General features: G+C 46.3%; 1 protein-coding gene across 3 annotated transcripts in view; it reads right to left on the bottom strand.

Moving 5' to 3' along the window:
* SRRM4 (serine/arginine repetitive matrix 4) overlaps positions 1 to 25,872 on the bottom strand; it is a 241,370-nt gene that overhangs the window by 77,125 nt on the left and 138,373 nt on the right. For all 3 annotated transcript variants that reach the window (XM_075324282.1, XM_075324291.1, XM_075324300.1), the window contains one exon: positions 3,821 to 3,913. In XM_075324282.1, coding sequence (XP_075180397.1) covers positions 3,821 to 3,913 — 93 coding nt within the window. The remainder of the gene's footprint in view (positions 1 to 3,820; positions 3,914 to 25,872) is intronic.

Raw genomic sequence — 25,872 nt, 5'->3', positions numbered from 1 at the left:
ATTAAATTCACCTCTGTGCCTGTGCTGTTCTAGTCGTGTTGGGGCTCCGGTTCCCAGGGCTCATGAGAGGTTGTGACGTCACCGAGCCCAGCGCCCAAGCACCTCTGGCTTCTCTCTCCCCACCCTTGGACATATGAGTCAATCACCAGGAAGTGAGAACTGTGGCTAACTTCCTGTTGGTTACTTCAGCATCCAAAGGCGGATGAACAGAAGCTGGTGGTGATTGGGCGTGGGGCTTGGTGACATCACAACCTCATGTGAGCCTTGGGAATGCGAGCCCCGATACCACTATAACAGTGCAGGCACGGGATGTGAGTACAGGTTTTTTTATCTTAATATTTTAATTGTGGAATGAGAATTGGTTCTTTTAGTAGTGGACAATACCTTTAATGCAATATTCCTGTGTCCTGTTGTGTACAAATATGTGACCCTATGATAATGGGGCTTATTTATCAAAACTGTGCATGTCATAGGCTATGTGCACACGCTGTGTTTTTTTGACGCTGTGTTTTTGTGCATTTTTGGCCGCTAAAAACGCACAAAACGCACCCACAGCAAAAAAAACGCGGCAAAAAACGCATGCGTTTTACTGCGATTTGGTGCGTTTTTGGCTGCGTTTTGATCTCTGCATTTTTTTGCGTTTTTCCAATGCATTGCATGGGGGTAAAACGCAGAAAAATGCAGGAAAGAATTGACATGTCCATTTTTTTTAACCCTTTCACGACCGGCCGATTTTTCGCTTTCCGTTTTTTTTTTTCGCCATTCTTTTTCTGAGAGACGTAACTTTTTTATTTTTCAGTCAATATGGTCATGTGAGGGCTCATTTTTTGCGGAACGAGCTGTACTTTTAAATGAAACCATCAGTTTTACCATATTGTGTACTAGAAAATGGCAAAAAAATTCCAAATGCTGAAAAATTGCAAAAAAAGTGCGATAGCACTATGGTTTTTGAGATATTTTATTCACTGTGTTCACTATATGGTAAAACTGATGTGTGGGTGTGATGCCTCAGGTCAGTGCGAGTTCGTAGACACCAAACATGTATAGGTTTACTTTTATATAAGGGGTTAAAAAAAAATCGGAAGTTTGTCCGAAAAAAGTGGCGCACGTTTTACGCCATATTCCGTGACCCGTAGCGTTCTCATTTTTCGGGATCTTAGGCTCAATGACGGCTTATTTTTTGCGTCTCGAGCTGACGTTTTTAACGGTACCATTTTTGCGCAGATGCTACGTTTTGATCGCCTCTTATTGCATTTTGCGCAAAAGTTGTGGCGACAAAAAAACGTCGTTTTGGCGTTTGGAATTTTTTTGCCGCTACGCCGTTTACTGATCAGATTAATTGATTTTATATTTTGATAGATCGGGCGTTTCTGAACGCGGCGATACCAAATGTGTGTATATTTTTTATTTCTTTAACCCTTTAATTTTCAATGGGGCGAATGGGGGGTGATTTGAACTTTTAGGTTTTTTTGTTTTTTTTTAATTTTTTAAAACTTATTTTTTTACTTTTTTTTTTTATTTTACTAGTCCCCCTAGGGGGCTATTGCGATCAGCATTCCGATCGCTCTGCAGTATCTGCTGATCACAGCTGGAAGGCTGTAAACAGCAGATACGCTGTCTTTCACTTTTGCTGTGCCCCGGGCACAGTACAGGAGTCATCACATGACCCTGTACTACCATGACAACTATCGGGAGTCACGTGATCGCGTCACGTGACTTCCGGTTTCGGCGGTAAGTAAAACTTTACCGCGATTGCGCTTATAATGGCGCTGTCATGTATTGACAGCGCCATATAAGGGGTTAATCGGCACGAGCAGATAACGATTCTGCTCGTGCCTAGCAGGCACACATCTCAGCTGTGAAAATCAGCTGAGATGTGTGCCGATCGCGGCATGCTGCCGCCGGAGGACCGCGGGCAGTAAGATTATGTCATTTAGGACGTAATTTTACGGCCCGCGGTCGTTAAGGGGTTAAGCTCAAAAACGCAGCTTAAAAAAAAGTTGTGTGCGGACAGCAAAAATGAAAACTCATAGACTTTGCTGGGGAAGCAAAGTCATGCAGTTTTGAGGCCAAAAATGCACCCGAAAAACGAGCAAAAACGCCGCGAAAAATGCACTGTGTGAACTTACCCTTAGACAATGCAAACTTAGAATGGACGGTCTTATTATTTGCCAAATTTATCAAGGTGTTTCATAATGTTTGATAAATCTGTCTAATATTAAGACAATCTAGTCTACGTTTACACCACCTGTTAGTTGGCTTACTATGTGCCAGAAAAGTGCACCATCATTATGGCGCATTTTTGGCGCATTTGGTTGCATTTTAGGCATCGCACCTCTCCCAATAAACCAAACCCATATCAATGAGGCCACATCTCCTTTATCAAAAAGTGGTAAAAAATGTCTAAAACAAATAAGAAATAAGGCGAAAATCATAAAAATTCTGGTGTAAATTATATCAGAATTCGGTTACATTTAGCTTGATAAATATGCTGTGGGCGGCATGGTGGCTCAGTGGTTAGCACTGCAGTCTTGCAGCACTGGGGTCCTGGGTTCAAATCCCATCAAAAACACCATCTGCAAGGAGTTTATATGTTCTCCCCATGTTTGCGTGGGTTTCCTCCGGGGTCTCTGGTTTCTTCTCACACTCCAAAAAGATACTGATAGGGAACTTAGATCGTGAGCCCCAATGGGGACAGTGTTGTCATTGTATGTAAAGCACTTTGGAATTAATAGCGCTATATAAATGAATAAATATTATATTACATCATGTTAAACCAATAAACTAAGTAGTCTGTCATTGTTTTCATATTTTTATAAAATGTAACTAGTAATAAAGTGTTACACATGTGTGTAACAAAAAAATGACAGATTATATAAATTATGGAAAATACAGAACAAATTAAGCCCTTTGAAGCCTTGTGGTCATTGGTGGATCTTCAGATAATTACTAATTATTATTTCCTTATCAATAGGAAAATAATTATCCCTAAGAACAAAAAATGAAAAAAGAAACAGTAATAAACAGTGAGACCCTATGATTAGAAAGCCATGGATCCCCCTTTGGGGAGGAGGGGCGACATGACCAAGGGGGAGTTAGGGAGTGATGGGGTTAATAGGGACAGTTTGGTAGGCAGGCCTAATATGGCATTAAGGGGAGGTTTAAGCTTGGGAGGAAGAGGAGGAGTAGGGAAAGGGTTAGTCTGGGAGAGGAGGGGGTTACCTCCTCTTCTTCTTCCGGACGCCAAGAGATCCCCGCCCACCCTCCCTTTTTGTGTTGTCATCTGGGGGGCGTGGTTTGGGATGTTGGGATGCTATTTGTCACAGCGGCGGGGGGGTAGGTCTGGTCCAGAGGTTGGAAGTGACTGGTAACTGGACCGGGAGTCATTGTCTGGGTATGGTGGCTCCCGGTTCCGGGATGTGGCAGGCACGGGGTTCTGCCAAAGTGTGGGGGTGTCAATCCGTGGGTGATTGGCACCTCGTCTCTGGGTCGGTGTGTTGCGGCCAGGGACAAGGGGAGTAGTAGTTATGGACTGGGCCTGCCCCCGGAAGGGTCATGTAATTGGCATTGTCTATTGTTATCTGTGTGTTGTTGTCCTGGGTCGCCCGTTGGACGGCGTCCCTAAGGTGCTTAGTTTGTGAACAATAGGCAATAAAGGCTGCTGTGGCCATTTTGAACCAAGTCGCATGCAGTCCGTGTGTTTATTTTTAGGATAAGGGTTTTGGTAACACAGACATCACGACCGGATAATACTCCCTCAGCTGGTCATGATTCGCTGATATGGACACCGGATTCATGGCGAGTGTTATTTGCATATTACCTGTTTTCACAGCTTATGGACCTGGAGTCAGTGCTTGGAGAGCGAGAATATTGGTAGCGATGATGATGGGATTTTCGTGTCCTTCCACGTGAGCTATGAGATAAACAGAATAGACTCACATAAGTTTCCCAACATACATTAATCTATACTGTACATGTATAATAGTGTTGAGTTAGCCAGTTATAGCAGTTATTGTGCCAACATCTTGTGCAAAATTAATTCCGTTAATTTGTTACTCATAAGAATACAAACTATTGACCATGAATAAAAACTGGCCTGGAATCGATGAGGTGTTATACAATACTTACACCGTCTGCTACAGGGCAGCATCATAACTGGCACAGAATAGCTTGGTGGCCATGTTGCAAATATTGCATCAAGGAAGATACAGTTGGGCAAGAAGTCCCGGATATGCAGACTGCATCATGGCTTTTGATGTAACCCAATGCCTTCCGACTATTTCCTTGGATTGGGTCTATTAAATTTAGACTGGAAATCTTATTTGTGTTGCTGAGCTAGTTTTAAAAGACCATGTCATAAATTTTCTATCTTTGTCATATTGTCTCATCAATTGTGCAGTATTGGTGATCTACATTATTTATACAGCATTTTGCTATTACCATATTTTTATGTGTTAATTATATTGTCACTCTCAAGTTCGTCGTAAATTCCTGGTGAACCTGAGCCACTGCTAAGGCCAACAGCATCTGGGGAGTCAAATGGCCCAATTTACACTGCATTTATGGAGCAGGCTCATGAGCTGAGCCTGCTACAGAAAGCATGCATGCCAGCTATATTGCACAACCAGTACAACCAGCACTCAAGTCTAATGGTATCATTTAACTTCTTAGATGCTGCTGTCAATTGGGAAGTTGTCAATTCTGAGGTTAAAACTTAGGTGCCTAAGACCCTTGTCACTATAATTTGTAATGTTGGTAAAAGTGGAGGTTTCTCCTTGTAGTAGTGATACAGGTAGCTCCTGTTAGATACATCACAAGGAGAATTGATGTAAATAGAGAAACAAGGAGTTTCTATATTAGGGAGTGGCCCGATGTGATATGGTACTGTGATATAGAAACAGTGTTACTGGGTTAGGAATAATCTGTATGCTGGTGGAGTATGTGTACTACCTCCTTGTTATTGTGAGCAATAGACAACATCTGGCGTTTCAGGATAGCTTTGTAAGCCTGGCCAATGTGTTACATTAGACATTTCAATTAATGTTGGATATGCAGGTCTAGAGCAAGTGTCCTCCTGCACTGGGAGTATGGAGCAGGTAGAAAGACAGAGTCCTTGCTCATAGTAAAGGTACCGTCACACTAAGCAACGCTCCAGCGATCCCACCAGCAACCTGACCTGGCAGGGATCGCTGGAGCGTCACTACACGGGTTGCTGGTGAGCTGTCACACAGGCAGATCTCACCAGCAACCAGTGACCAGCCCCCAGCCAGCAGCGATGCTGGGAAGCGATGCTGCGCTTGGTAACTAAGGTAAATATCGGGTAACCAACCCGCTATTTACCTTAGTTACCAGCGCACACCGCTTAGCGCTGGCTCCCTGCACTCCTAGCCAGAGTACACATCGGGTTAATTACCCGATGTGTAGTCTGGCTATGTGTGCAGGTGTGCAGAGAGCAGGGAGCCGGCATTCGCCGCGTGAGAGCGGCGGACGCTGGTAACGAAGGTAAATATCGGGTAACCAAGGAAAGGGCTTCTTGGTTACCCGATATTTACATTGGTTACCAGCGTCGGCTCCCTGCTCACTGCACATTTAGTTGTTGCTCTGTCGCTGTCACACACAGCGATGTGTGCTTCACAGCGGGAGAGCAATAACTAAAAAATGGTCTAGGACATTCAGCAACAACCAGCGACCTCACAGCAGGGGCCAGGTTGTTGCTGGATATCACACACAGCAACATCGCTAGCAAGTTGTGCCTCAGCAGCGATGTTGCTAGCGATGTTGCTTAGGGTGACGGTACCTTAAGGCCTGGCTGCTGGGGGAAAACAGTCTCTTCTCATTGTAGAGAATAGGCACAGAGAGATAGACATCATAAGGATTGTTACAGTGAAACAGGGTGCAACTCCTCTCAAACTACAGCTGATTTGAAGTGGAAGACACCAGGTTTTGTCAGGAAGCAAAAGTGCTCTTGCAACTATTTTTCCAGGATAACTTATGTATGCGGCTTGATTCATACGTCCTTTGCAAAGTTTAATCTGCCCAATTCCAGCCTTGCTGAAGCATCCCCAGATCATCACTGATCCTCCACCAAAATTCACAGTGGCTGCCAGACACTGTGGCTTGTACGCCTCTCCAGGTCTTTGTCTAAGCATTAGATGACCAGGTGTTGGACAAAGCTGAAAATTAGACTCATCAGAGATTACCTTACTCCAGTCTTCTATGGTCCAATTGGGCAAATGAAACTTTGCAAAGGACGTATGAACCAAGCTGCATACAAAGTTATCCAGGAAAAAAGAGTTGCTACCTTCTGCTCAGTCAATGTTTCCCAACTCTGAGGACTGTTTTTTCCAGCAGGACAATGCGCCATACCACACAGCTAGGTCAATCAATGTGTGGATGAAGGACCACCACATCAAAACCCTGTCATGGCCAGCCCAATCTCCAGACCTAAACCCCATTGACTCAGGGTGGGGGCGCGTCTAGCTGCAACCAATTACACGTGCAGGTGGGTGGGCAAAACAATGAATATTGATTTGTCGGCTCCGGAAGGGAAAAGCGTGACCCGGAAGGAGTGTGCCACCATGACAGCGCCTCTTTGAGTATGCCGCAATCGCTCCTACCCCCTTATTCCCTCCACAAACATTTTTAATCTCCGGATTCCGGTCCCCATTGACTTATATGGGCACCGGATTCCGGAGCAGATCGTACTCTTTTTAAAATCTGGCAGTGATCCGCTGGTCCCGGATTTTTGGGCGTTCGCTTAGCTCTACTCTTCAGCTCTAGACTCTTACAGTTAAAAGATTTTTGGTGACATTATGATCCCATGAAAGTGATGTCACTAAAGCTCCTTAAGTAGTCTTAACCTTGGAATAGAAAAACTGGGGGCCAATAGAAGAATGGGGGACCTTTCTTCCTAATACCAGTCCTACACACCAGCCGCTTTCCTGTTCAATTCCTTTAGACTACTGCATTTAAGAGACTTAATGGTCACATGATTCTAAAGCCACTAAAGGTTCTTAAGCAGTCTTAACCTTGGAATAGAAATGCTGGGGGCCCCTAAGAGAGTGGAAGCCCTGAGAATTTGCTCAGTTTGAGTCCCCCCTAACACTGACCTTGACTGTAAATAGGGCTCATTTTTGGAGTAGGGCTTATATTTCAAGCATACTTAAAAAATCCATGCTAGGGCTTAAAAAAGTTCATGCTTGGGCTTATTTTCTCAGTAGATTTTTGGGTAACACAGTAGACTTGTGCCCTGGTGGGTGCCATTCACCGAGCCAAACAAATTCGGTGAACTAGACGTATTTACAAGTCAAGTGGGATATAGAACACTCTTGTCCTATGAATGACATTTCCTTATAGTGCTACTTTAACATGTAACACAGGCATTCACAAAACACAGGTATGAAATGATCAATCTTTATTAAGTAAAAATAAAGTTGTCAGCAGTGCACTAGTGTAATGCCTGCCTGGATCCACAGACTCAAACTGTCTGTAATGGACAGGCTAGAGGAAAGTTGCTCACAAAGGAGAACCCAGAGTACCTTAAACCCTTTAACCCCTATACAGGGATTTGGAATTACACAGGGCCCTGGATATCACTACCAGTGGTAGGCTGCAGTCTGATGAGAGTAGTAGCCAGGCAGGGTCGAACCGGGAATTCAAAACAAAACAGTAGTAGCAAAACAGGGACGAAATCACGCAGACAAGGACGTAATCAGAAAACAAAACAGAGGTCATATGCAGATCGGGCAGTCAAGTACATAAACAGCATGCATGAGAGTAGTCAGGAAACAAGCAGAAGTCCGAACACCAGAATCACTAAACAGAACAGGGCGGAACAGGAACAAGGAATACAGAACTATCACTGGCAGTGATCAGCAGACAGGAGGGGAAATAAGAAGGGAGTGGTGTCTTCCCATCGGTTGTAGCTGAATGATGATAACTTCAGCTGGAAGACAAATGCCACCTACAGTCAGCCAGTGGTACTGCAGATCCCAAGGAAACCCAGCCCAGTGGATGAGCAGAGCCTGCACCCACCAGCTCCTCTCCCATCACCAGCACTATCCACGGCAGGAACACGGCATCGCCTGGTAATCGAAGCAGAAGTCGCTGGAGTGGTCTCCGGTGGGGATATAACAACTGAAAAGATTAATATTATGCTAAAATATATGTGCTATAATTTTTTTTTATGATGTGATATAGAGAATAATGGAAGTTGAATAATAACTTGTCTGGGGAAACATTACCAAAGGCATGGGTGGCACACTGTTATCTGAGTGACCGTTATACACTGGTAATTGTGCTTATGTGGGTTTTTAGACAGAGCTATTGCTTTATTAATTTCTAACATAATTTGAGAAAATATATTATTTCACCAATTTGACATTGCCTCGGTATGACAAGAAATTAAAGTTTAATGTGCTAAGTTGTTCTACAATGTACATCCACAACCTTTTCGCTGGAAAACAAAGCTGTGCAACTTCAATTCTGTCTACCGTCTCATGGCAGAACCTAAGTATGGCAATTTCCAACAAACCGAGCACCTACTGCTAAGTCAGTGACTCCTAATGTTATTACTGACAGCAATAATAATCACGGCTGCTCTTCAGAAGATAGAAAGGAAGTCCCCTGTAGTTCATGTCATCCCAATATGCCTTGCAATCAGAATAGAACAGGAAAAAAGCAGCATGTCTCCTTTTCACTTATCTGATCTACATGAAGGAATGGAAATGGAGCAGCAATAGACAATGAGAATATTATTACTCACTGTACAATTGTGATGATAATGTCATTTTTCTTTATATCAAACAGTTATCTTGAATAGAAAAGTAACACGTTTGGATATGACACCTATCACATTTCCATATAAATGTCACAATTCTTGGCAAAAGGTTTATGTAATCCATAAGTAAGGAAGGATCCTCACAATGATGTTAAAAATGTAATTAAACTGCATGTCGTTACAATAAAGTATCAGCTAACTCGTGCAATCTACTCTGTCTTCTATAAGTAGAGAAGAAGGTCACAATAACATATAAGGAACTACAGAAGAAAAGGAAAAATACCAAAGTAAGTATTATCTTGACATTATCATAACGGGGTGGTCCAAAGGCTGAAGAAATTTTAATCTATTTCCCTATTTATTACTTGCCCCAATCTAAACTAATTTCTAATATGACTGCATCGTCAGGGGTGAGAGGTTGTTGGCATTGCTACAGCCACTGCTACCTCTCTGAAATGAAGTGTCATCAGTGGCTCTCACTTCAGGGGCTGGTCTGGTCCTTGTGCACTGTCATTGTGTAATTTGCACAGTGACAGCACACTTTGTGTTGCCGTCTGAGATCAATAGAGCCAGCAACACAGAACAACGCAAACACTCTGGTGATGCTTTATTTGAGTATCCCAGCATGCTCTGGCGTTTTCAAACGAAGTGTCATCAGAAAGGTACAAAAATCAAGAGCAGTTAGTGTAGTCAGGGAAGGGTAGGGAATTTTTAATGCTGCCATATTAGAAATTAGTTTAGATTGGGGCATTAAATACATACAGATTTAGATTAAAATTTCTTCAGCCTTTGGACCACTGCTTTAAGTACATAGTTACATTTTATGTACGACTGCTTCAGCTATGAGGCTAGATGAGCAATTTTAGATCATAGAGGCTGATAGTGCGGAGGCAATATGTTATAACAAAGGACAATGTGGAGGGACTGCTTTTGTGTTATATTTTGTGAAGTGAAGGGCAATTGTTTATTCAGGGGTAGATATTTTATACAAGATGCATTATAATGATATTTGTTTTTAAGGATAACTTGACGGGATACGCTGGAAAAAATTGTAAAGAGTGAAGTCTGCAGCGACCAGCTCTGATTTTGAAAGTCATCATGGTATCTGGGCCAAAATGGGATGAATAGGAATGGTAATGATTCTAATCAGAGAAGACTAGAGATGAGAGGACTCGTGGTAGTTCGACTTTAATTAAAAGTTGTACTTCACCCGAACTTCTCCATATAAGTCAATACAGCCCTGAATTTCTGTGCTGTAAAATGGCTGTAAAATGGTCACAATATGGGCTAGGGGACAGCAAAAGGAAGCAAAGTGGGCGCAATTGCCCTGAAAAGACATGTGGATAGGGAATAAATAAAAAAAAATGACGTAGGGTCCCAACTATTTTTGATAATCAGGTAAAGAAAACAACTGAAGCTGCAAACCTCAGCTGTCTTCTTTACCTAGGCTCGTTATCAAAAATAGAGGGGATCCCACACAATTTTTATAAAATATTTAAATAAGTAATTTTAAAAAATGACGTGACCGCTGCCATACTTTTGATAACCAGCCAAGGTGACGCAGACAGCTGAGAGCTGGTATTATCAGGCTTGGAAGGTTCATGGTTCTTTGACCCTTTTCACCCTAAAATAGCAGCCTACAGCTATCATAGAAGTGGCAAATCTAGTAGATGTGCAAACACTGGCACTTTGCCCGTGCCTTCCCGGTTGCCCTGATGCATTGGCAATCAGGGTAATACATGAATGAAGTAATCCAGCTGAGTGCTCACGGTGATTTATTCAGTGCAGTACAGACAATGCACAAAGACATTAACGCGTTTCTGGCTTGACGCCCTTAATCGCCGATGTCTGAGAAGGAAGCATGGTGAAGTAAGGCATGAGTGAGCTGGATCTCTAAACAAATAAGGGTAATACGTTTGGGGTTAATATCAGCCGTGAATTGACAGATGGCATCATGCTCAGGGGTTAGTAATGGATAGGCATCCATCAGACATCCCATTACTAACCTGGGAAATGTAGAGTTAATACATACACACAGGAAAAAACTGTTTATTTGAATTAAGACTCACCCACACTCCCTTGTTCACCAATTTATTAATTTTAAAAAATCCTCAAAGTTACGACGTAATTCGATGTAATCCAATTGAGGAATAAAGACTCTCTCACACTCCCTTGTACACCAATTTATTAAGTAAAAGAAATCCTCAAAGTTCCGACATAATCCAAAGGTGTAAGTGTCATGCTAGGTACGGGAAAGTACCAAGCAAACAGTAAAAGGAAAGGGAAGGGAAACCCTGTGTCGAGGAATGGGGCAGATGGTAATCCCTGACCAAACCTACTGCTGGCCCTTGGCTTCTCTCACTACCCCAGATAGGTTCCACACCTTACGTTGAGCTGGATAACTGACCCTGGCTGACTCTGACATAGGCCATAGGTAGGGAATGGATGGGATGAGCACTTAAGGCCCCGTCACACTAAGCAACATCGCTAGCAACATCGCTGCTAACGAACAACTTTTGTGACGTTGCTAGCGATGTTGCTGTGTGTGACATCCAGCAACAACCTGGCCCCTGCTGTGAGGTCGTTGGTTGTTGCTGAATGTCCTGGGCCATTTTTTAGTTGTTGCTGTCCTGCTGTGAAGCACAGATCGCTGTGTGTGACAGCGAGACAGCAACAACTAAATGTGCAGGCAGCAGGAGCCGGCTTCTGCAGAGGCTGGTAACTAGAGATGAGCGAACCGGTCGCGGTTCGGCTCGAGGTTGGTTCGCCGAACGGACCTCCCGTTCGAGTTCGGTTCGTCGAACGTTCGACGAACCGAACTCGAACTGCATAGGAAACAATGGCAGGCAATCACAAACACAGAAAAACACCTAGAAAACACCCTCAAAGGTGTCCAAAAGGTCACAAACAACTCACAACACATGGGAAAGTGACAAGGACATATACTCATGCGAAAACAAAAGAGCTGGACAAGGAAAAAGAGGAGGACACACAGATATATGAGTATATGCAAGGAAACATGCCATTATTGTGCAACTTGAGCCCTGCTCATTCTTGGCTTCCAATCTTGATAAATTGCCTGAGCTCGCCACGTACGTCTTGGGGATCTTGTCGTGTCCTGCAGCCAGCGTTCTCTCGGAACCTGTCTTCAGTGCTGCTGTGGGTCTGCTGGCAGATAAGCACACGTGTCTGTCCACTGACAATGTGGACATGGCTCTCAGAGGACTTTTCTTCCCCGGGGTCAGCCAGGGGACGGGAAAGGCACGCGTATTTTTGAGAGTGCTTCATGCAAAGCATCTTTTTCTTTTTCAAAAGGGGGCTCAACCGATGCCAGTCAAGTGGGGTGTGTGTGGCCCAGTGAGTGGCAACGAGGGAGACTGTGGTTGGAGTCCCCTCGCTGTGTTTCTAAAAGAACCAAGATGAACAAGTCATGGCTCTCAGAGGACTTTTCTTCCCCGGGGCCAGCCAGGGGACGGGAAAGGCACGCGTATTTTTGAGAGTGCTTCATGCAAAGCATCTTTTTCTTTTTCAAAAGGGGGCTCAACCGATGCCAGTCAAGTGGGGTGTGTGTGGCCCAGTGAGTGGCAACGAGGGAGACTGTGGTTGGAGTCCCCTCGCTGTGTTTCTAAAAGAACCAAGATGAACAAGTCATGGCTCTCAGAGGACTTTTCTTCCCCGGGGTCAGCCAGGGGACGGGAAAGGCACGCGTATTTTTGAGAGTGCTTCATGCAAAGCATCTTTTTCTTTTTCAAAAGGGGGCTCAACCGATGCCAGTCAAGTGGGGTGTGTGTGGCCTAGTGAGTGGCAACGAGGGAGACTGTGGTTGGAGTCCCCTCGCTGTGTTTCTAAAAGAACCAAGATGAACAAGTCATGGCTCTCAGAGGACTTTTCTTCCCCGGGGTCAGCCAGGGGACGGGAAAGGCACGCGTATTTTTGAGAGTGCTTCATGCAAAGCATCTTTTTCTTTTTCAAAAGGGGGCTCAACCGATGCCAGTCAAGTGGGGTGTGTGTGGCCCAGTGAGTGGCAACGAGGGAGACTGTGGTTGGAGTCCCCTCGCTGTGTTTCTAAAAGAACCAAGATGAACAAGTCATGGCTCTCAGAGGACTTTTCTTCCCCGGGGTCAGCCAGGGGACGGGAAAGGCACGCGTATTTTTGAGAGTGCTTCATGCAAAGCATCTTTTTCTTTTTCAAAAGGGGGCTCAACCGATGCCAGTCAAGTGGGGTGTGTGTGGCCCAGTGAGTGGCAACGAGGGAGACTGTGGTTGGAGTCCCCTCGCTGTGTTTCTAAAAGAACCAAGATGAACAAGTCATGGCTCTCAGAGGACTTTTCTTCCCCGGGGTCAGCCAGGGGACGGGAAAGGCACGCGTATTTTTGAGAGTGCTTCATGCAAAGCATCTTTTTCTTTTTCAAAAGGGGGCTCAACCGATGCCAGTCAAGTGGGGTGTGTGTGGCCCAGTGAGTGGCAACGAGGGAGACTGTGGTTGGAGTCCCCTCGCTGTGTTTCTAAAAGAACCAAGATGAACAAGTCATGGCTCTCAGAGGACTTTTCTTCCCCGGGGTCAGCCAGGGGACGGGAAAGGCACGCGTATTTTTGAGAGTGCTTCATGCAAAGCATCTTTTTCTTTTTCAAAAGGGGGCTCAACCGATGCCAGTCAAGTGGGGTGTGTGTGGCCCAGTGAGTGGCAACGAGGGAGACTGTGGTTGGAGTCCCCTCGCTGTGTTTCTAAAAGAACCAAGATGAACAAGTCATGGCTCTCAGAGGACTTTTCTTCCCCGGGGTCAGCCAGGGGACGGGAAAGGCACGCGTATTTTTGAGAGTGCTTCATGCAAAGCATCTTTTTCTTTTTCAAAAGGGGGCTCAACCGATGCCAGTCAAGTGGGGTGTGTGTGGCCCAGTGAGTGGCAACGAGGGAGACTGTGGTTGGAGTCCCCTCGCTGTGTTTCTAAAAGAACCAAGATGAACAAGTCATGGCTCTCAGAGGACTTTTCTTCCCCGGGGTCAGCCAGGGGACGGGAAAGGCACGCGTATTTTTGAGAGTGCTTCATGCAAAGCATCTTTTTCTTTTTCAAAAGGGGGCTCAACCGATGCCAGTCAAGTGGGGTGTGTGTGGCCCAGTGAGTGGCAACGAGGGAGACTGTGGTTGGAGTCCCCTCGCTGTGTTTCTAAAAGAACCAAGATGAACAAGTCATGGCTCTCAGAGGACTTTTCTTCCCCGGGGTCAGCCAGGGGACGGGAAAGGCACGCGTATTTTTGAGAGTGCTTCATGCAAAGCATCTTTTTCTTTTTCAAAAGGGGGCTCAACCGATGCCAGTCAAGTGGGGTGTGTGTGGCCCAGTGAGTGGCAACGAGGGAGACTGTGGTTGGAGTCCCCTCGCTGTGTTTCTAAAAGAACCAAGATGAACAAGTCATGGCTCTCAGAGGACTTTTCTTCCCCGGGGTCAGCCAGGGGACGGGAAAGGCACGCGTATTTTTGAGAGTGCTTCATGCAAAGCATCTTTTTCTTTTTCAAAAGGGGGCTCAACCGATGCCAGTCAAGTGGGGTGTGTGTGGCCCAGTGAGTGGCAACGAGGGAGACTGTGGTTGGAGTCCCCTCGCTGTGTTTCTAAAAGAACCAAGATGAACAAGTCATGGCTCTCAGAGGACTTTTCTTCCCCGGGGTTAGCCAGGGGACGGGAAAGGCACGCGTATTTTTGAGAGTGCTTCATGCAAAGCATCTTTTTCTTTTTCAAAAGGGGGCTCAACCGATGCCAGTCAAGTGGGGTGTGTGTGGCCCAGTGAGTGGCAACGAGGGAGACTGTGGTTGGAGTCCCCTCGCTGTGTTTCTAAAAGAACCAAGATGAACAAGTCATGGCTCTCAGAGGACTTTTCTTCCCCTGGGTCAGCCAGGGGACGGCAAAGGCACGCGTATTTTTGAGAGTGCTTCATGCAAAGCATCTTTTTCTTTTTCAAAAGGGGGCTCAACCGATGCCAGTCAAGTGGGGTGTGTGTGGCCCAGTGAGTGGCAACGAGGGAGACTGTGGTTGGAGTCCCCTCGCCGTGTTTCTAAAAGAACCAAGATGAACAAGTCATGGCTCTCAGAGGACTTTTCTTCCCCGGGGTCAGCCAGGGGACGGGAAAGGCACGCGTATTTTTGAGAGTGCTTCATGCAAAGCATCTTTTTCTTTTTCAAAAGGGGGCTCAACCGATGCCAGTCAAGTGGGGTGTGTGTGGCCCAGTGAGTGGCAACGAGGGAGACTGTGGTTGGAGTCCCCTCGCTGTGTTATACATGCTTTTAGAAGGGCATGACATGGCTTGGAGGTTGACTTTCATAAAATGCAAACTGTTGGCTACCAAAATGCTGCCTTTCCAACAACTGTGGTTATAGGCAATGAGGAACATACTGATGAAGATGAGACGCAGATACCCGATTGGGATGACAACTTAAATATTCGGTCAGGGCAAGAAGAAACTCGGTCTGAGGGGGAGGGGAGTGCAAACACAACAATTGATGATGAAGTTCTAGATCCCACCTACTGTCAACCCACAGTCAGACACTCGAGGAGGTCAATAGAGGCGGTGGAGGAGGATGCAACCGACGTCGAAGTAACCTGGCGCCTTCCTGGACACAGTCGGAGCACTGGTAGCACGTCTACAACTGCATCCTCAGCCACCACTCTGCCTCTGAGCATTATTCGGGGTGGATCAACAGGTCGCATGGCCTCTAAGCCTTGCCTAGCCTGGTCCTTTTTTGACATAAAAAAAGATCGGCCAAATTATGTGATCTGTAACATTTGCCATGGTTATCTTAGTAGAGGTCAAAACCTCAGCAGTTTGACAACTTCTTCCATGAATCGTCACATGAATAAATATCATATGGCCTGGTGGGAAGCTCACCGTGCTGCAATGCGGCCTAGTGGAGCCAACCATCCACCGCCTGCCCCTTCCAGGGCATCCGCGCGCTCGTCATCTTCTAGGACTGTGGGGACAGCTGTCACACCTGTTTTTCCACCCACAACTTCCACCACTGTAACCGCAACAGGCAGTTTGCTTGGTAGGTCGTCAGTTGGTTTGGAAGGGGAAACAAGTGAGTGTGTACAGCTCTCTCAGACATCGATAGCACCAACTTTGGATGAAGGCAACATCATGTCTCCGCCTGCACTTTCCTCCCAAAGCTGCATTTTTCCAGGGACACCCTACTCAACACCGTCTACACACAGCAGCCAGATCTCTGTCCCTCAGATGTGGTCAAATAAAAGGCCACTTCCTTCGACCCATGACAAAGCGAAGAGGTTGACTCTATCCCTCTGTAAGCTGTTGGCTACAGAAATGCTGCCTTTCCGCCTAGTGGACACACAGGATTTTAGAGACCTTATATCTGTCGCTGTGCCCCAGTACCAGATGCCTAGTCGCCACTACTTCTCTAAGAAAGGTGTGCCCGCGCTACACCAGCATGTCGCACACAATATCACCGCTTCCTTGAGAAACTCTGTGTGTGAACGGGTGAATTTCAGCACCGATACTTGGACCAGTAAGCATGGACAGGGACGTTACATGTCGCTGACTGGGCACTGGGTAACTATGGTGATAGATGGTGAAGGGTCTGCTGCACAAGTCTTGCCATCCCCACGACTTGTGTGTCAATCCTCTGTCTGTCCAAGTTCCGCCACTGCTTCTGCATCCTCCACCTCATCTGGGTCCTCCACCTCCGCCCCAAGCCTGCCTGGTCAGGCCACCAGCGTTCTCACTGCGCAGAAGGAATCACGCACCCCTCATTACTATGCTGGCAGCAGAGCGCAACGGCATCAGGCGGTCTTTAGCTTGACATGTCTTGGGAATAAGAGTCACACAGCTGAGGAGTTGTGGTCAGCTCTGCGGTCCGAGTTTAATAAATGGTTGTCTCCACTCAACCTGCAGCCTGGTAAGGCCGTGTGCGACAATGCTGCAAACCTGGGTGCGGCCCTTCGCCTGGGCAAGGTGACACACGTGCCTTGTATGGCTCACGTGTTGAACCTTGTTGTCCAGCAATTTTTAACACACTATCCCGGCCTAGATGGCCTTCTGACCAGGGCACGGAAACTGTCTGCAGTGCTCACTTCCGCCGTTCAAGCGCCGCAGCTGAGCGACTTGCATCGCTCCAGAAGTCTTTCGGCCTGCCGGTTCATCGCCTGAAATGCGATGTGGCGACACGCTGGAATTCAACTCTCCACATGTTACAGCGACTGTGGCAGCACCGCAGAGCCCTGGTGCAATACGTCATGACGTATAGCCTGGGCCAACGAGATGCAGAGGTGGGGCAGATCACCCTGATGGAGTGATCTCAGATCACGGACCTATGCACCCTTCTGCACAGTTTCGACATGGCGACGAATATGTTTAGCGCTGACAATGCCATTATCAGCATGACGATTACAGTCATTTACATGCTGGAGCACACGCTAAACACTATTCGGAGTCAGGGGGTGGGACAACAGGAAGGGGAGGAACTACAGGAGGATTCATATGCGCAAGACACAACAACATCACCAAGGTCCAGACGTTCATCATCACCAACGCGGCAGGCATGGGACCATGGGGGACAGGGATCAACAAGGGCGCATGGTAGCAGGCGAGATGTTGAGGAAGGTGCAGGAGGACATGAAGATATGGAGGACGAACTGTCCATGGACATGGAAGACTCAGCTGATGAGGGGGACCCTGGTCAAATTTAAGTTGAAAGAGGTTGGGGGGAGATGACAGAGGAAGAAAGAACGGTTAGCACCTCTATGCCACAAACACAGCGTGGACTTGGTCCGCATGGCTGCGCAAGACACATGAGTGCCTTCTTGTTGCACTACCTCCAACATGACCCTCGTATTGTCAAAATTAGAAGTGATGATGACTACTGGCTTGCCACACTATTAGATCCCCGGGACAAGTCCAAATTTTGTGACATAATTCCACCCATAGAAATGGACGCACGTATGCAGGAGTATCAGCAGAAGCTGTTACTCGATCTTAGCTCGGCTTTTCCACCAAACAACCGTGCAGGTGAAGGGAGTGATTCTCCCAGTTGTAACTTGACAAACATGGGACGGCCTCGTCATCTTCAACAGTCTACCCGTACCAGTAGGACCGTATCTGGTGCTGGTAACAGCAATTTTATGGAATCTTTTCATAATTTTTTTAGACCCTCCTTTGCAAGGCCACCAGAGACATCAAGTGTGTCACATAGTCAACGGATGGAGAGGATGATACAGGAGTATCTCCAAATGAACATCGATGCAATGACTTTGCAAATGGAGCCTTGCTCCTTTTGTGCTTCAAATCTAGAAAAATGTCAAGAGCTCTCCAGTTACGCCTTGAAGATTTTGTCGTGTCCAGCTGCCAGCGTTGTCTCTGAACGTGTCTTCAGTGCTGCTGGGTGTGTGCTGACAGATAAGCGCACGCGTCTGTCCAGTGACAATGTGGACAGACTGACGTTCATCAAAATGAACAAGTCATGGATCCAGAAGGAATTTACTACCCCTGTGTCATCCTGGGGAGAGTAAATGCTTGTGGATTTGGAATGTGCTTGATGCAAATCAAAACATCCTGTTTGCAACTAGGGCACAAGTCCTGCCACTGATGGGGTGTCTGTGTGCCCAATTTGGGGAAAAAAGGTAGACTCCGCTTGGAGTAACCCTTGCTTGCTGTGTTTTTTAAAAATGATACAAGATGAACAGATCTGAAGGCAAGATGAAGGCAACATCATGTCTCCGCCTGCACTTTTCTCACAAACCTGCATTTTTCCAGGGACACCCTACTCAACACCGTCTACAGACAGCAGCCAGATCTCTGTCCCTCAGATGTGGTCAAATAAAAGGCCACTTACTGCGACCCATGACAAAGCTAAGTGGTTGACTCTATCCCTCTGTAAGCTGTTGGCTACCGAAATGCTGCCTTTACGCGTAGTGGACACACAGGATTTTACAGACCTTATGTCTGTCGCTGTGCCCCAGTACCAGATGCCCAATCACCACTGCTTCTCCAAGAAAAGCATGCCCGCGCTACACCAGCATGTCGCACACAACATCACCACTTCCTTGAGAAAATCTGTGTGCGACAGGGTGCATTTCAACACAGATACTTGGACCAGTAAGCATAGACAGGGTCATTACATGTCACTGACTGGGCACTGGCAAACTATGGTGAGAGATGGAGAAGGGTCTGCTGTACAAGTCTTGCCGTCCCCACGAGTTGTTTCAATCCTTGTTCTGTATGTAGAAGTTAATACACTGCTTCTGCCTCTTCAACCTCGTGTGGGTCCTCTACCTTGGCGCAAACCCTGTGTGGTCAGGCCACCCTTCCTTGCAACTGCGCACAAGGACTACCACACACCTCCTTACTATGCTGGCAGCAGAGCTCAATGCCATCAGGCGGTCAAAGTTTTACTTTGAAATGTATGGGAAATGTGAGTCACACCGCTATTACAGAGAATAGTAGTCAGGCAGGGTCAAAACATTAATTGAGGAACAGGAACAGAATGGGACGGCCAGGAAAGAATCAGAAAACAAGCAGAGGTGAAATGCGTATCGGCCAACAAGGTACATAAACAGCAAGCGGGAAAAGTAGTCAGGTAACAAGCACACAAAATCATAAAACTGAACTGGGGGTAAAATTAACCAGAGGTTCATAGCTATGTCTGGCAGTGGTCTGCAGACAGGATGGGCATAAAAAAGGGTGTGGTGTCTTCCCATTGGTTGTAGCTGAATGATGGTATTTCATCTGTGAGATACCCACCAGCTACATTCAGCCAGAGATTCTGCATCTGTCAAGGTAATGCAGCCCAGTGGGTGAGCATAACCTGCGTCCACCTGCGCCGCTGGCATCGACTACTCTCCCATCATCAGCACTATTCATGAAAGGAACACGTTGTCACCTGGCGACCGGAGTACAAATTGACGGAGCGGACTCCGTTGGTGACTTAACAGCCGTGTGCGGCAATGATGCAAACCTGGCTGCGGGCCATCCTCAGGGCAATGTGACACACGTGCCTTTTAGGGCTCACGTGTTGAACCTGATTCTCCAGCAATTTTTAAAACACCATCACGGCCTACATGGCCTTGTGCAGTGGGCACGCTCGCTATGTGCTCACTTCCATCGTGCGCACACAGCAGCTCAACAACTTTCATCACTCCGGAAGTCTTAGGGTCTGGCAGTTAAACGCCGTAAATGCGATGTTTCGACACGCAGGAATTGGAATCTGCACATGTTGCAGCGTGTGTGGCAGCACCGCAGAGCCCTGCTGAAATACGGTAAGACATATAGCCTGGGATAACTTGATCCAGAGGTGGTGCAGATCACGCTGCTGGAGTGGTGTCAGATCAAGGACCTATGCACCCTGCTACACAGTTTTGAAATGTCGACGAAGATGTTTAGCACTGGCAATGTCATTCTCAGCGTGACAATTCTGGTCATCTACATGATGGAGCACACTGTAATTATTATTCGGAGTCAGGTGTTGGGACAAGAGGAAGGGGAGGAAGTACAGGAGGAGTCATATGCGGAAGGGATAACAAGATCTACGAGGTCCAGATGGTCAGCGGCACCTATGCGGCAGTCATGGTGAGGGAGAGGGATTAACAAGGGCGCATAGTATCAGCAAAAAGTGTTGATGAAAGTGCAGGAGCCCATGAAGAAATGGAGGACGAACTGGCGATGGGCATGGAAGACTCAGCAGATGAGTGAGAGCTTGCTCACATTTCGGTTGTGCGAGGTTGGGGGGAGAGGGCAGAGGAAGGATGCACGATTCTCACCTCTCTGCCACCAACACACCAAGGACTTGGTCCTCCTGGATGCACAAGACACATGAGCGCCTTCTTGCTGCACTACCTACATGACCCTCGGATTGTATGAATTTGAACTAATCCTGAATACTGGGTTGCCACACTGTTAGATCCCCGGTACAAGACAAAATTTGGCGAACTAATTCCTGCCATAGAAATAGACGCACGTATACAGGAGTATCTGCAGAATGTGGTACGCAATCTTAGATCTACTTGTCCACTAAACACCAGTGCTGCACAGAGTGAATCTCAACGCTTTGTCATGGATAGGAGGAAATGGTCTTTTACTTGTCCACATCGGAGGGACCGAGGGATGGCTGCTGTGCTGAGATGGCGTTGAGTACGGTGTCCCTGCACAGTTGCACTTTTGGTCATATCCCAAAATGAGTTGAAAAAGGACAGATGCTGTTGGAAAGGGGAACAGGTGTGTTGGAAAGGGGAAAAAAGTTTTGGTCCGTGGATTTGGTGGTTAAGCAACTGTAACATTTGCTGAAGAAACAACATCTGTTACAGTGGGACTGGCAGATTTGGATAAAGTGGTATATAATCTGTGACCGCTATATAACGAAAATTAATAAGAAAAGAAAGAGAAAGGTATATATCCCCATCAGCAGTCAGTGTCCACCGTGCTCCCAGTTGGAAAAGGAGAGGTTGGCAACTTGAAGGTTTGGTGGAGGATACAGAGCTGTGTGGCTATGAAACTAATAGTAGCCTGAACCGAGTTAGACGCCATTCGGATCTGGAGACTGTGAGCCATGTTAGCGTCACAGGGTCCACATGCCCACCCAGCCCAGGAACTCCCTGTTAACAACACAGGGGCCATTGAGTACGCTGACCGTGTGCGTAGGGGCCACACCTGTGGACAGCAGGCGCATCAGCAGCAGCAGGCCTGTTAATGCCACTGGGCTGCACAAGCAGGACTGTTAGGACAGGAGCTGGTCTTAACCGTTCTGCGTTACCAACTGTGGTGGTGGCCTGCATCCACCACCCGATCCCTGCCTACCTCTGGCCTAAAGCCGCAATGGGTTCAACACATGGAGGTGTGCTCTTTCGGAGCATAATAGAAGACTGCGCACCTCCTTGTTGGCTCCAGCCCCTTTTATAACCTGGGTCCGCCCCAAACCAGGGTGAACCACAATGCACCTCCTGGAGACAAAAGTAGAGTGACACGTCATGAGTGGCATAACTAGCGTCCTATTTGGAAACGCAACTTCAATGATGACCTCATGGCTGCCATGACCCAAACACCTCACCAGTCATCGTCTGAGCATCAATAATGCGGTGACAAGTCATAGGTGTGGGCCTCTGCAAGCCATTTGGGAGGACACCTGATGCCCTGTGGTCTATATGGGACCCCCACATCAGGGCCAGGGCCAAAGAGTTCATTACCGGACCTAGTCTCTGATGCAGGAAGTGCCTGAGCATGCTCAGTAGCATGAAATACAGTCTCTGAAAAAAGACTATCAGCTTTAGCATGGTGTCTATGCCCAAAACAGGACTTATACCCGGCACGGAATGCAAGCACCTGTGCAAAGAGGCTTTTCACACTTAGTGTGGGAGCATGCGCTGTATCCCGAAATGAAAACTTAGCGTCAGGAATGGCACAGTCAGGCTGAGCATACTCACTAGGCGAAACACTGTAATTATGCTGCAGCTGGGGTACATCGGCACACGCATGCGCACTAGCTGCCTCTCCACACTTAGACGTGGAGGGGAAATTTGTCTTGGAGATGCTGTCTATGAACAGAAGGAAAAGCTAAAGGAAGCCTGACTTTCTATCCCTCCGAATTATGAAATGCAGCAATGAATTCCATGAGTTTGCTATAACATTAGCGTAGCAAAATGTGCATGAGGGTGTGATGTAGAGGTGCTAGAAATAGCTTGTCACCAGTGGGGCACTAATGGAATACAACAGCCAGTTCTATGATGCCACAAAATGGCAGTATTTTGTGCTATCATTATAGCTTATTAAAAACAGAGCACGAGGTTGTCATGCAGAGGTGCTGCACATAGATTTGCAGTAGTGTGAATTGACAAAAGTACAATAGCCACGTTTAGGATACAACTAGGTACAGTGAGTGTTTGCTAGTATAATGGCTGAGTTTAAAAAAGTTTGAGTGTGCAAGGCAGGCAGATGTCCTGCAAATAACGTTCCAATACTGTGAATTGACAAAAGTACAATAGCCACGTTTAGGATACAACTAGGTACAGTGAGTGTTTGCTAGTATAATGGCTGAGTTTAAAAAAGTTTGAGTGTGCAATGCAGGCAGACGTGCTGCAAATAACGTTCCAATACTGTGAATTGACAAAAGTACAATAGCCACGTTTAGGATACAACTAGGTACAGTGAGTGTTTGCTAGTATAATGGCTGAGTTTAAAAAAGTTTGAGTGTGCAATGCAGGCAGACGTGCTGCAAATAACGTTCCAATACTGTGAATTGACAAAAGTACAATAGCCACGTTTAGGATACAACTAGGTACAGTGAGTGTTTGCTAGTATAATGGCTGAGTTTAAAAAAGTTTGAGTGTGCAATGCAGGCAGACGTGCTGCAAATAACGTTCCAATACTGTGAATTGACAAAAGTACAATAGCCACGTTTAGGATACAACTAGGTACAGTGAGTGTTTGCTAGTATAATGGCTGAGTTTAAAAAAGTTTGAGTGTGCAATGCAGGCAGATGTCCTGCAAATAACGTTCCAATACTGTGAATTGACAAAAGTACAATAGCCACGTTTAGGATACAACTAGGTACAGTGAGTGTTTGCTAGTATAATGGCTGAGTTTAAAAAAGTTAGAGTGTGCAACGCAGGCAGATGTCATGCAAATAACGTTCCAATACTGTGAATTGACAAAAGTCCAATAGCCACGTATAGGATGCCACTAGGTACACTGAGTGTTTGCTAGTATAATGGCTTCGTTATAATTAGTTGGAGTGTGCAACGCAGGCAGATGCGCTCTGCAAATGTCTTGGCACTAGTGGGACTATAGCAAAGTCCAATAGCCACGTATAGGATGCCACTAGGTACACTGAGTGTTTGCTAGTAAAATTGCTTAGTTTAAAAAAGTTGTAGTGTGCAATGCAGGCAGACGTGCTCTGCAAATGTCTTTGCACTAGTGGGACTATAGCAAAGTCCAATAGCCACGTATAGGATGCCACTAGGTACACTGAGTGTTTGCTAGTAAAATTGCTTAGTTTAAAAAACTTGGAGTGTGCAATGCAGGCAGATGTGCTCTGCTAATGTCTTTGCACTAGTGGGACTATAGCAAAGTCCAATAGCCACGTTTAGGATGCCACTAGGTACACTGAGTGTTTGCTAGTAAAATTGATTAGTTTAAAAAAGTTGTAGTGTGCAATGCAGGCAGACGTGCTCTGCAAATGTCTTTGCACTAGTGGGACTATAGCAAAGTCCAATAGCCACGTATAGGATGCCACTAGGTACACTGAGTGTTTGCTAGTAAAATTGCTTAGTTTAAAAAAGTTGTAGTGTGCAATGCAGGCAGACGTGCTCTGCAAATGTCTTTGCACTAGTGGGACTATAGCAAAGTCCAATAGCCACGTATAGGATGCCACTAGGTACACTGAGTGTTTGCTAGTAAAATTGCTTAGTTTAAAAAACTTGGAGTGTGCAATGCAGGCAGATGTGCTCTGCTAATGTCTTTGCACTAGTGGGACTATAGCAAAGTCCAATAGCCACGTATAGGATGCCACTAGGTACACTGAGTGTTTGCTAGTATAATGGCTTCGTTATAATTAGTTGGAGTGTGCAACGCAGGCAGATGCGCTCTGCAAATGTCTTGGCACTAGTGGGACTATAGCAAAGTCCAATAGCCACGTATAGGATGCCACTAGGTACACTGAGTGTTTGCTAGTAAAATTGCTTAGTTTAAAAAAGTTGTAGTGTGCAATGCAGGCAGACGTGCTCTGCAAATGTCTTTGCACTAGTGGGACTATAGCAAAGTCCAATAGCCACGTATAGGATGCCACTAGGTACACTGAGTGTTTGCTAGTAAAATTGCTTAGTTTAAAAAACTTGGAGTGTGCAATGCAGGCAGATGTGCTCTGCTAATGTCTTTGCACTAGTGGGACTATAGCAAAGTCCAATAGCCACGTTTAGGATGCCACTAGGTACACTGAGTGTTTGCTAGTAAAATTGATTAGTTTAAAAAAGTTGTAGTGTGCAATGCAGGCAGACGTGCTCTGCAAATGTCTTTGCACTAGTGGGACTATAGCAAAGTCCAATAGCCACGTATAGGATGCCACTAGGTACACTGAGTGTTTGCTAGTAAAATTGCTTAGTTTAAAAAAGTTGTAGTGTGCAATGCAGGCAGACGTGCTCTGCAAATGTCTTTGCACTAGTGGGACTATAGCAAAGTCCAATAGCCACGTATAGGATGCCACTAGGTACACTGAGTGTTTGCTAGTAAAATTGCTTAGTTTAAAAAACTTGGAGTGTGCAATGCAGGCAGATGTGCTCTGCTAATGTCTTTGCACTAGTGGGACTATAGCAAAGTCCAATAGCCACGTTTAGGATGCCACTAGGTACACTGAGTGTTTGCTAGTATAATGGCTTACTTAGAATGAGTTGGAGTGTGCAGAGGACAAGAGGGTACAGTGGCAGGATTGTGGTGCTCTGGGTAGAGGAATGGAAGCCTGCCTTTCTATTCCCTCCTAATGGTGAAATGCAGGGAGGAAATCCCTGACCTGGGCTACACAGACGCTGTTGCTGTTTGCAGGACCTGTCACTTATGGCTCTCTGACCCTGCCGGTACGAGCCCTTAAAAGGACTGCTAGAATGTGCTCTCCCTAAGCTGTCTAACGCTGTGTATGCAGCGCATACAGCTGTATCGGCTATAGGACTCAGGAGGACGGAGCTGCGACACTGATGTCTGACACCAAAGACGCAGAAGGCAGATAATGGCGTTCGTGAAGAAAATGTCCGGTTTTATAATGCAGGGACATGTGACATGCAGATCCTATCACACATGCCGTTGCTTCTCTGGCTCAAAGTCCACTTAGGTGTGTGTGTGTCTGTGATTGGCTGACATGCTGGCCCGCCCCACAAGACGCGCGCGCTTAGGGAAGGAAGACAAGAAAAAAAAAAGAAAAAAATGGCGATCGCCATTATAGAAACAGCAGTGATCTGAAGGCGCTGTTCACGCACACTATACACTGAAATGTGATAATAGTTTGATTCACAGAGTGACTTACACTATTACAGCAGAAACCAAGCTAGGATTTAGCTGTTTTTTGGCTGCTAGAACCGTTCTCGAACGTTTCTAGAACTATCGAGCTTTTGCAAAAAGCT

Source organism: Anomaloglossus baeobatrachus, chromosome 1 (genome assembly GCF_048569485.1).
Source record: "Anomaloglossus baeobatrachus isolate aAnoBae1 chromosome 1, aAnoBae1.hap1, whole genome shotgun sequence".
Lineage (NCBI taxonomy): Eukaryota > Metazoa > Chordata > Amphibia > Anura > Aromobatidae > Anomaloglossus > Anomaloglossus baeobatrachus.
This window is presented reverse-complemented; position numbering and strand designations above follow the sequence as displayed.